Source organism: Apium graveolens, chromosome 10 (assembly GCF_009905375.1).
Source record: "Apium graveolens cultivar Ventura chromosome 10, ASM990537v1, whole genome shotgun sequence".
In the NCBI taxonomy this organism is placed as follows: domain Eukaryota; kingdom Viridiplantae; phylum Streptophyta; class Magnoliopsida; order Apiales; family Apiaceae; genus Apium; species Apium graveolens.
The window spans coordinates 126,564,705-126,577,743 of record NC_133656.1 but is presented as its reverse complement, the minus strand read 5'-3'; the positions used below and the strand labels follow the sequence as shown (position 1 = coordinate 126,577,743).

General features: G+C 34.1%; 1 protein-coding gene across 1 annotated transcript; it reads left to right on the top strand.

Moving 5' to 3' along the window:
• The first annotated feature begins 215 nt into the window (after window positions 1-215).
• Window positions 216-1,763, top strand: LOC141690948 (uncharacterized). Its single transcript, XM_074495701.1, has one exon. The coding sequence runs from the start codon at window positions 216-218 to the stop codon at window positions 1,761-1,763; it is 1,548 nt and encodes a 515-aa protein (XP_074351802.1).
• Window positions 1,764-13,039: the final 11,276 nt, after the last annotated feature.

The following is a 13,039-nucleotide window of genomic DNA, read 5'->3' as shown; positions in this document are numbered from 1 at the left end:
AGTTTTGTAATTAATTAGGTATATGTATAGGATCTTAGAGTAATGAATTAGTACTATAAATTATTAGGATATCAAGGTATTTACTCCTTTCTAAGTTTATATAATTAATCTCTACAGTAACCAACAGAAATTTGATATGCCTTTTATTAAATAATTATAAATAGGTATGTGTTGGATTTTTAATATTTATAGTGGCTATCAGGTAGGGAAATTTGATGGATAAGATATGGATTTTGCAAGATAGGGATTCTTTAGCATTTGAAATGGGGGTGGAAAACTTCTTGATATATGCTGAAGAAAATTCTGAAGATCGTAACAAAATTCCTTGCCCTTGTGGACGATGCGCCAATTTTAAAAAATTCTTTATAAAAACAATCAGGGGCCATATCTATGACAATGACTTTTGTCTAGGTTATGTGCATTGGGTTTGGCACGGGGAGACTGCTTCTACGGGTCCTAAATCTTCAAGTGCTAGTTGTCCACCTGAAGAGCAAGCTCCAGACCCACCTCCTGAGCAAGCCTCTGATGAAGCGTCAGAGCAAGATCAGGAGCATGTCGCTGCTTCGGAAACTGTTGATGTTTGTGAAGCGACATATAATTCGAGTCAATATGATAATGATTCATATCAGTTTAGGAGGTTCGTAGGCGATGCTGAGCAACCTCTATATGAGGGTAGTGACTGTACTAAGTTAGAGTCGATGTTGAAGTTGCATAACTGGAAATCTAGGTTTGGTATTACCGATAGTGCCTTCACTGACCTCCTTTCTTCTGTTGGGTCTCTACTTCCCAAAGATAATGTGTTACCTAGTAATGCATATGAAGCAAAAAAAACCCTCTCCAATTTAGGTTTAGAGTATATAAAGTTCCATTCATGTCTGAATGACTGTGTACTGTACAAGGGTGTACATGCTGATGCAACCAAATGTCCTAAGTGTCGATTTTCTCGGTGGAAGTTGACAAAGAAAGGTGAAGAGAGGATTAATCTTCCAGCCAAAGTCATGTGGTATTTTCCAATAATTCCTAGATTTAAACGTATGTTTAAATCTCCTTCCACCGCTGAACTAATGTTTTGGCATGCGCAACAGCGGACACAAGATGGTAAAATTCGACATCCAGCCGACTCTCCATCTTGGAAAAATATAGATTATAGGTGGCCATCCTTTGGTAGTGAACCGAGAAACCTTCGCTTGGCTTTATCGGCAGATGGTGTAAATCCGCACAATAATGGCCTATCTAATAGATATAGTTGCTGGCCAGTCATATTGGTGACTTACAATCTTCCTCCCTGGTTATGTATGAAAAGAAAATTTATGATGTTGTCGATATTGGTCCCTGGCTCGCATGACCCTGGTAATAACATCGACATCTACTTACAACCGATGATTGATGATTTAAAAAAGCTTTGGAAGGAAGGGGAACCAAATATGTATGACGTGTATAACAAATCATTTTTCACTTTAAAAGCAGTTTTAATGTGGACGATAAATGACTTCCCTGCTTACGGAAATTTATCCGGCTGCATTAATAAGGGTTATAAGTGTTGTCCAGTTTGTGGAGATGACATCGTAGCTAAATATTTGACTCATAGTAGGAAAATGTGCTACCAAGGGCATCGTCGATATTTGCCTCTACATCATCCTTATAGAAGGCAGAAGGCTGCTTTTAATGGACAACAAGAGTTTGGGCAGCCGCGTCGAACCCTATCCGGAGAAGAAGTGTTAGCAGAGCAAGAACAAATCAAATTTGAATTTGGGAAGAAATGAAGAAGGCAAAGAAGGTTGAAAGTCCGTGGAAGAAAAAGTCAGTATTTTTCGAGTTAGAATACTGGAAATTTCACCATATTAGGCACTGTATTGATGTCATGCATGTCGAGAAGAATGTATGTGATAGTCTGATTGGCACATTACTAAATATGCGCCATAAGACAAAGGATAGTGCGGCAGCCCGTCGTGATATGATGGAAATGGGCGTTAAATCTGATTTGGCTCCCCAAGTAGGAGTAAAGAAAACCTATTTGCCTCCTTCTCCCTTTAATTTGTCAAATGCAGAAAAAAGGACTTTCTTGTCATCATTAATGTCGATGAAACTTCCATACGGATATGCATCGAACATAAAAAATTGTGTTTCCATGCCTGATTTGAATATTTACGGGCTGAAATCACATGATTGCCACATTCTTCTCCAACAATTACTCCTGGTTGCAATATGCTCCATTCTTCCGAAACATGTTAGGGTCACAATTATTAAATTGTGTTTCTTTTTTAATGCTTTGTGCAACAAAGTAGTAGACGTATCAAAACTGGATAAGCTGCAGTCAGATGTTATACTAACCTTGTGCGATCTAGAAAAGGTTTTCCATGCATCATTTTTTGATGTAATGGTACATATAGTAGTCCACTTGGTCCAGGAACTACGCTTATGTGGACCAGTATTTTATAGGTGGATGTATGCGTTTGAACGGTTTAATAAAGTACTAAAGAGTTATGTTCGAAAATGTTATTATCCCGAAGGTTGTATGGCAGAGAGTTAACTTGGAGAAGAGTCCGTAGAATTCTGCACCGAGTTTCTTAGTCAGAATTCTGCACTGAGTTTATTATTTATGCTTGACTGTAATTAATGACGGACTGAAAATATATTATTCAACTGATGGCTTTATTATTCAATTTAATGCAGACTATGGGAGCAAAATGGCAAAGAAGCAAAAAGCCAAGAAAGTAATTTTCGAAGAAAATGATAGGAAGAATAACTCTGAAAAGGTTGAGGATGAGATTGTTCCTGATGTCAAAACTTTAGAGACCTGTAATGATAAGTTGGTTCAAGTCCCTCCACAATATCAAACTCAAAGTAGTGGTGAAGAAACGATGACCACTTCTGAATCTGCAAAAAAAAGGCTAGGAGGTGCGCGTGGTGTTTCAGCTCTTCACAAAGTAGTGGTGAAGAAAGCTCGGGGAAAGAAATTTAAAGTTAGATACAATGATTTTGGAGTTCCCATCGAAAATACCAGGCCTACTTTACAGTCTTACATAGGAATGCTCGCAAGGACAATGATTCCAATCGACACTGAAAACTGGTCAAAAGTGGATTGTGATCTAAAAGCAAAATTATGGGATGATGTCCAGGTAAATTATATCCCTTGTTGACTTCTTCATTTTATTTAAATTGTGACTGTAAATTATGTGGCTAATTTATATTATGTGGCTCTTTATGACACATTCAAAATTGCCCCAGAATGTGAGAAGCTTGTGCTACAATCGGCAGGTGAAAAATGGAGGCAGTTTAAAGCTGGTTTAACTGCAAAATATATGATGCCATTTATTGGAAAAAAGAAGAAATTGATGAAGCCTCCGAAGAAGTATGCGTTTGTTGGTAAAGAACCTTGGAAGAAATTTGTTTCAGAGAGGACGAGCCCCAAATGGCTGGTATGAATATATTCTACTAATAAAATATACAAGATTGCCATTTTACTTGCTAAATGATTAAATAGATTTTGGTTAAATAATATTTATTAATTTTTACTAATTTATTTTGGTGCAGGCACAACATAAGTTACAGAGCAATAGAGTGGGTAAACGGAAATATCATCACCAATTGTCAAGGAAGGGGTATATTGGTTTGCGAGAAGAAGAAGTAAGAACCATATCTATTTGGCTTTGCAATTCTAAGTTTTAAGGGAGTTTAAACATTTTCTCTTTTTTAACAGATAAAGAAAGGGAACTTAAAGCGGAAAGAGAAACCTGATCGTGCAATTTTTTGGTGGAAGGCTAGGATGCCAAAGAATCCTCATGAGCTTACTGAAGAGCAAGTGGAAATAAATGCGAGAATAGTAAGTGATATTTTTAATACTGCATTCCCTTCAAAGATAATTGCGTCATAAATAATGCATTAATTGTTTGCATTTATTTTACAGGCTGAGTTACTTGAAATGAAGGAGAAGGGTGAATTTGTTCCACATGGAACAGAAGATGTGTTGACTACGGCACTTCAGACTCCCGAGCACGCAGGAAGGGTTTGAGGGGTTGGCGGCTTTGTCACTCCAACAGCATTCTTCAATTTGCCGAAAGCAAAAAAGACTAAAATTACCAAGGCAGAGTTGTTGGATCAGTTGGAAAGAAATCAGCGGGAGATGGCTTAACTTAAGGCCTTGGTTAATGCTTCGAATGGTCACTCTCCTATGTTCCCTGACAAATCAATTTATCAAGTACCTGTTAATAAAGAGGGAGCTGCTGATAAGCGGAATGTTGGAGTTGCTGTTAAACCGCTGAGTGCCAAACAGTTGTTGGTAAATGATGAAGAGTTTGTTGGTTTTGACCCCTCTCCTCCGAGCGGAAAGAAGGTAAAATATTATTAAGATCTACTAGATATATGCCTACAGACTTGGGATTTATGCAATAAAATTAAATTGATCCCTCACTATAATGTAGGGTCCACAGTCATGTGAGCTTGCACTGGATTGCATAGAGAACAAGGTTGCTTTTGGAACAGTTTTTGATGATCACGAGAGATGAATGTTTCAGTACATGGAGTGCCTCTAAAGCCCGGACATGTTCGTGTGTCGGTTGACGGACACATCCAGCCAGAGGCGTCAGTTCCAGTGCCAATACCTGGTGAAATTGAGGTTGTACGCCAAGCAGTTGGCTCTCACGTAGCATGGCCTCGTGAATTGATCATCTACCCAACTGTGGTGGTATGTTATATAAAAATTATGTCAATATACTCTGAATTGATTGTTGCATTCTATAATAGTTATGTCAATAATAATCGATTATTCTTGTTTTATTTAATTCTGTGTAGAAAAAGAAAAAGGAAGTGTGGCAGGGGCAGTCTAAGCGGAAAGATGAGTTGCAGAAACTTCAAGATGATTATAGAAAAATGAAGCTAAACAAGAATATGCCAAAGCAGTACAAGGTGTTATACAAACATGCTGCAGTCTTCATGAAAGCCACTGGGGAGTCAATACCAATTCCGTGTGATTCAGACGTGTTTGGGACTGAGAAAATAATTTATATATTGCATGAAAATGTGAAAGCATTGTTGGAGTTCGATATGATTGGCCAAGCTGCAATATCTGCTTATATGGCGTAAGTTAATTTTTTATCGTTACATATTCAATATTCATGTTTTATACGGATATTATAAGTAATGTAATTCACTCCCTGGTAGGCTCTTGCAAAGACTGATTAACATTGAGAGGAAGAATGATGATGTGGTCTTATATGGATTTTTCGATCCAGGAGCTACATTTACGTTGAACAAATCTTTTCATTCTTATTTTGTTAATCGGTTGAAAGAGAGTAGTCCCTATCACATGTACTTCATGCCACATAATCATAAGTAAGTATTTTTAATTTAGACATGCTTTTACAAATTAATATATTTAGGTAGTTTTTTTAAAATTTCTAACTTGTGTTTTTCTTTTTTCTTTTTTATAAACATAGTTGCCACTGGATTTTGGTTGTAATTTGGGATGGCGATATTTATATTCTGAACCCTCTGCCACATCCAACACATTTTGACGAGTTGGAAAAATCATTAACAGAGTAATATATTTCTGTTAATTACTATATATAAATATATATATATATATATATAATGTAAATATTCTCCCTTTTGAAAAATAATCATATATATTATTGTTGTTCTGCAATGTAGAGCGATGAAATCCTATAATGCTCAAACTGGAAGGGGAAATAAAGCTCCTCAGATAAAGAATCTTCTTGTAAGTTTTTTGTATTTTTTTATCACTTTGTAATTTTAATTAATTTTTGGTGCTAATTCAGATTTTATATTGTAACACGGATCTCCCAAACAACCAGGAGGGGTTGAATGTGGCTATGTTATAATGCGATACATGAAAGATATCATTGCTGATAAGGAGCTATCTTTTACTACCAAGGTATATATGCAAATCATTTCCGATAGATGGCATGTAGAATTTTTTTGTGTAGTTTTTCAGAACAGATAAATATGAGTGCCATTTTTATTATCAGTTTTTATTATTAGTGATTTCCAGATGGATCTTGTTTTTATTAGTGATAAAGAACTATCTGGTATAGTTTTGGATTAACGAAGAAAATTACGGTTAAATATAGAAAAGGTCCTCTTCTGGTTAAATTATAAATAGTTGGTTCTGTTTATTTTTAATTATACATATGGCAATTCTGGTTAATAATATTCTGGTTGCTAATTTTTACGTGTGTTTTATAGTGGGCAGCCAAAACTCGAAAGTCCTACACAAGGCAGGAGCTGGATGAGGTGCGGATGGAGGTGCTTGAATTTATCCAAGACAAGATGTAAAAATGATAAGTATCTATATATATAGCTTTCCTCTGAACTATATGAATTGATATTGTGTTTGCCGGTGGTTGGTGGTTAATTAAGGGATGTCTGGTGACAATTACATCCATCATTCTGATTTATGTTTGGAATTGTCGAAATTTGACAAGTGGTACATATTAACTAGTCAACCATGTTTAGAATGTTGGATGTAATAACTAGAAAATTTGGGTTTTATTGTTTTTAGTTGGGATGTTTATTTTAGACTTGGAATGTAATGTCCAAATTGAGCTCTTGTTGGATTGAATGTTAGTAAATTTGGTATCAATGTATACCTCTATGTTTTTACAAATTTGGTTGGATGTATTGCATATTGTTGGTATTTTTCTGGTTGAAAATGCAATTGGTTCCCTGGGCTATTAATAGTACCAGGATGGCATATGCAATTTACAGTACATTAACATCAGAATGGTAATTTAAAACCGATGTAAAAATGAACAAAAGACATCAGGTGAAACAATATTAAAAGAAAAAGAACTACAAAAACCAATGTCAAATAGTCATTTGACATCGGTTCTGTAAAAAAATCAATGTATTTTAAGCCGAATAACTCGAATTTTCAATAGCTGATGTCTTAAATTTTACAATATTAAAGATTAAACATCGGTTAGAAAAAAACACTGATGTTAAACAAAAGGATTTAACATCACCAAATGAACGAAACCGATATCTAACCCATTATTTTACATCGATTGATAAAAGTACCCGATGTCTGATGGACCATTTCACATCGGTCAGACAACATAACCGATGTCTGATCTAGATTTTCACATCGGTTTGTTTGAAAGATTTTTAAAAAAATATCTTTTAGAGCTTGTAGGTTTCATGTTTTAATGGATAATTACCCCATAATATACTCCTATTCACCTAGAAATACTGTAATATAAGCTGAAATTTGTTGCAAAGACATCAGAATTATTCTTAAAACTGATGTATAGCACTGTAATAGACATCGGCTGTGAACCGATGTCAAAGGCTGATGACATTTAACATCACACACGAAGACATCAGTTCAGTTTTTTTTAACATCGGTTCAAAACCGATGTCTGATCCCATATTTTTAGTAGTTTCATTTGAAAAAAATGAAGTTACGAGATACTTTATTAAGTCTCGATATATATATACACCTATATATATATATACATTTCATACACTCCTTGAAAACCTCTGTTATGAAAATTATAAACAGAGTTGCAATATCCAATGAATTTGGAAAGGAGAAAACCTTGGCATAAACCTGATATTTTGCTGATCAGGTAAATATACCAATAAGTAACCTTTTCTACTAGTAGATGGACGAATTCCCCACTGGTCATCACCCTGGCCGCATTAGGACCTTATGCTGGACTGCCACTCAGCCACTTACGCATTTGATGAACTCCCACTGAGCCACTTACACTTTCATGGACGCCCATTGAGCCCATGTTGCTTATGCCGACTCAAATAGATGAACTTACTTCCCGAATGATGGGCAAGTAATTAAGATGTTTTCTCAAAACAGCAACCTCATTGCGAATGTAAAATACACCACTGAGTCGGATCCCTCAGGTTTTGAACGAGTATTTAAATCCCCTTCGAAAGGAAGATCTTAAATATAAAAATGAGTTTTGGGATCCGCTCTAACTTTTAAAAATTATTTTGAAGACTCGAAAACATTTTTAAGAATGTTTGGAGTAATACTGATTTAATGAAATAAATCAGTCCCGATATATTAGAAAATATCTGAATATTATTATTAAATAATATTCCCATAAAGGATAATTTTTATAAAAATAATTGAAGTAGAAGTTTTAAAAACTAATACTTGAAATGAATAACGCATAACCAAAGATATACTTATACGAAAGTAAGATCTTTACTTGAATAATCGAAAATAAGTTTGATTATCGAACCACTATTCTTTAATAAAATAAAGAATATTATTTAATAAAATAAGCGGAGTCATAAGTCCTTGAATGAATATTCAAAAATAATATTCATTAAATAAAGTAAGCAGAGTTATAAGTCCTCGAATGAATATTCAAAATAATATTCATTAAATAAAATAAAGTTATCGAATAAACCTTATTCGATTAATAGTTTTGAAAACTATATTAATATATATATATATATATATTATACTCGGGAACATCGACTCCCGGTTTAGAAAAATGTTCACCTTTGGGTCCCCTATACTAAGGGTATACGCAATTACTGCTTATCTCTAGCATAGGTATTATGAAACTATAAACATTGGAATCAACAATTAGATATCAAGATTACGAAACAGACATGCATATATACCATATCAGCATGCTCCAATATATCGCAAAATTTGCTAATAACAATCATGCACTTATCACAAGATAATGCATACACATATATTTACATCACAACAACAGTATAACGGGTAGAAAACTTGCCTGAGTGTTTCCGGATAGACTTAAGCTTAGAGTGGGTCTGATAACCTATGAACAACAACATAACTCAGAATTAAACCCCGGTCGCTTAAGAAACTAGCCTTTAACCAATTGATCCCTAACGTTCGCTTATGGTCACTTCTACGCTTAACGAATCACATAAGTCATTCGAGTACCCTCGGCTCCCCCATTTTTAATAAATTAACCATTAAGAATTTTATGGTGATTCTCTCGCGACTACTCTACCAACTGCCTAATCTACTTTACATAATTGTTTCATACTCCAATTAGTCATTTAAGGTCCTTAACCAAGGTTTTAAAATAAGGCGAGGGGTAATGGTTAGGTCATGAAACGCCGTTAATTAAAACGGTCGTTTCTCCTAAACCGTTCATCGGATTCAAGCGAACCACATATCAAAACGAAGCTCGTAACATGAACTATCTAATAATGGCAATGGTCAATACCTAACATTGAGTTCTCGGGTCCTGATGTTAAGAACAAAAACAGTCTAAAGTAAATCGGGGATTACGACGGCTGTGTTTACGCGATTACCAAATTTAAACCATTCTAATCAATTCACAATTCAACCCACAATCACCACTACAACCAAACTTCAACCATACACTACTACAACAACCCCAACCTCTCAAGATTTCCAATTTATACTACTTTTTAATCATGAACTAAGAGCTTACTTAAGTTCATTAACTAATAATCAAGATTTACAACTCCAAAAACATCACAAAACCAACCAATCTCAAAATACATAATAATCATGCCTCTCATGAACTATACTACTCATAATAAGCTCTTAAAATTCAATAATAATGCTAGGTCAAGAGATTATACCTTCCTTGTGAGTAGGAGTAACTATTGAGCTTGAAACAACCTTGGAAAATCCTTACTAAAGCTTTATCTAAACAAAAACACAAGATCAAAATTTCAAGTTCTTGAAAAACACTATTCACTCTCTTCTTCCATGAATTTTAGGAAGAGATTGTGAAGGAATTTGAAGGTTAGACTTATAGGATATCTATATCTATGTACAAGGAACCTTAGATAATTACCTCACTAATTAACAAAGCTTGGAACTTGGATTTTGATTTTCTTATCTTTGAAAAAGTGAAGAAGCCGAGAGCTTCTTACTTGGAAAGGTGGAGAAAATGTGTTTTTGTGATTTGTGATTTGTTTTGTTGGTTGTTTTGCTTTTGATTTGATTAATTACCTTTTAACCATGGTAAATTTTGTGTGGTTTATAATCAACCAACACTTCCTTCCTTTTGGTCATGCTTATGTCATTTTCCTATGTCACCTTCCCACACTTGTCTTCTTCTTGTTGGTGTGATGACATCATCATCATTAACATCTTTGATTAACTCCTAATTACTTGGCTAATGACCGTTGATCTGTTATACGGTTCGCTTAACTTTCGTTCTCGTTTATCGTTCGAGGGATCATACCCGGGATCTTATTACTTGGGTTTCCTTAACCTTTCTCAATACATTATATTCCTTTTATGATCCTCTCTTATATTCCTTGAATTTAAATCCTTTTTATCCTGTTACCTTGTACTCAATTCTTTCGGTATCTGGTGGATTTTCGGGAAAAATCAAAGTGTTCGAATTTGGATTCTGACGATCTTTACATACACTTATATACCATATATAGTACTAATAAGATCTCAGAATAACAATAAAAGAACCTCTACAAGGTGTGGCATGAAAAGTTTTCTTATTCAGCATAATCAGCAAAATCACTATTCATAAGGGTTACAAAAAACAAGTCCAAAATTTTGGGGTTGTTACAGGTTTGAGTAATTTAACATCAATATTCCATCCTTTACAACAGAAATTTTTATATGCAAAAATTTGAGTAATTATTTTCATAAGTCATAGTGTATGCAACAAATTAATTTATTCAAGCCTACAAATATTAAACTACTCAACCAGAGCCAAGTTACTACATGCGTTGTAGGTTCACAAAGTCATGATCAATTAATTATGATTTTTTTATACAATATTTACATCTACCGTGGATTTATTTTTCAAATCCACATATCAGGTCCTACATACTTGGTGGGCTGATTTACCTAGTAGATAAGGGCAGGGCACTTTAAAAATTATTTCTTTACCAGAAGTAATAGTATAATAATGTATATGTGCGTAAGAAATAACAATGGTTAAATAAATAATAGTTATTGAAATAACACTGGTATACAAATCTAGGAGGTGATAAATTTACATAAACTTGTATAAATATCACAACAATTAAAGTTTTTTAAATTAACCATATTGAAGCCAAAACCCTATATAACCATATTTTTTGGTGCGGGCCCTATATATCGGGTTATCCCACTAGCAATGAGAATAAATTAGTATCCAATACATGAAGCCAAAGTACTTTGTCTTGTCAGACTGATTGGGCATCGTACAGGACTTTCCTATACATGTCACCACTCTTTTTCTACTTGTATATACACATTCCCACTATTTTTTTGAATAGTTTGGTACCTGGTATAACTTTCACATAAAATGAACTAATCACATGGTCTGTGAAACTAAGTTGTCAAACACTTTTTGACTTGAGCACCATAATTTCCTTTCATCAAAAGAACTTGAAATATAAGCAATATTACGAGACATAATATTGCTCCTCTACAACTGCTTTTGTTATGTAGTCGGGTGGTATCAAACAATTGATAACACTACTAAAATTTTAACTTTTCCATTTTTGAAAATTAAAAATTAACAACATACTTCTAGTTCTGAAATTTCTTGTAATCATATACTACAAATTAATTAAGACTCTACCTAAGGAACACAAATTGTTCATATCTCCAAAAGATTTTATATATAGCCTTGCTTCGCTACTGCCTACTAGGTACCACTCGAGGTTCCTTTGCTCAACAAATAGCTTGTCGTATCTCATGCATGTCCATGGTACCTTTTGGCCAGAGATCATCGAGCTGAAAATATGTAATATTCGACTTTTTAGTACAGATCGTGGAGATACCATATTAGAAAGTAAAAGAAAGTGTTGCCTGATATTTAAACTTTACCGTAAAGCTAAACAATAAAACAAAGAAAAATATATAATAATTAAAACCAAAGGTAACACAATTTATTTAAACTCTAGGTTGAACAACCATGAAACTCTAATTATAACACTCATCCAGAAGGCGGGAACCTAGTTTTCAATAAGTTTCTCATTAGGATTTCATTTACTGAATGAAATTAAGGCAACAGTATCTTTTACTTTACCCTCCAGTTAAATTCTCACATTACTCAGAAAAAAATTAGGAACATGTGAGAAAAATGTGCACACGTTTTTTTCACTTCATATAAAGAACTAGGAAACACTATATAAACTATAAATAATATGCCCCGTTCAATTTAAAATAAAGAGAAACAAAGATAATTAGTTTACCAGATCTGTTCATTAGGTTTTTTATTGGCCTAGGTCCTTAATATGTTGATTTATGGAGATTGCCAGCAGGTTGTTGCTTATAGATGAAGATGTAAAATTAAACTCATAATATCTCACCAGTTCCATTATGCATTTGAGTGGGTTGGAACAAAATAAAAAAGAAAACTATAGACTGAAAAAAAATATAGTAGAAGATGGATAGTACAGTCTACCTTCGCAAACAACCTTCTGACCACCGAAGAACCAATATCTTCATCAAGCCCGTGTTACAATAAAATATATGATAACACAATATCGTCTAACATGCTTCTATGAACTTCTTACATGATATTGTGCTACAATTTATACCTGAATAAATGTATCATACAGAACACATAACTTCTCTTCCAAAAGGTCACCCATACTATAAGTACCTTTGGTGAGTCCAGGAGCATGTACCTAAAAGTCAAAATTCATTTTGCATCAAATCACTCTAAGAATAGAAATTTAATTATCAGATGACTAGAATACAGTAGCACATAATTTGTTTTTGCATATTGTTGGTTTTATTTTAATCAATCATGTTTTTCTATTTTAGAAATAAATTTGCAGTAGTATTTTAGTTGGAATATGACTTGGTCATAAACAGTAGCAAGTCTTTAGGAATGAAAGTTTCCAGTAGAGTTAGTGGAGACAAATAACGAAGGTTGCTAGTTTGTAGCAACTAACTCAGCTAGGATTTTCACTATTTTATGTATTCTATTTTTTCCTATGAATGAGAATCAGCTTGTTCTATTCTCTTTTCTCAGTTTTATAAAAACATCTTTGATTGATCATCTAACTCCAGTATTGTGGTATCAGGCCCTGATTAATTCTGTAAATGCCCAAATACATGCCAAAG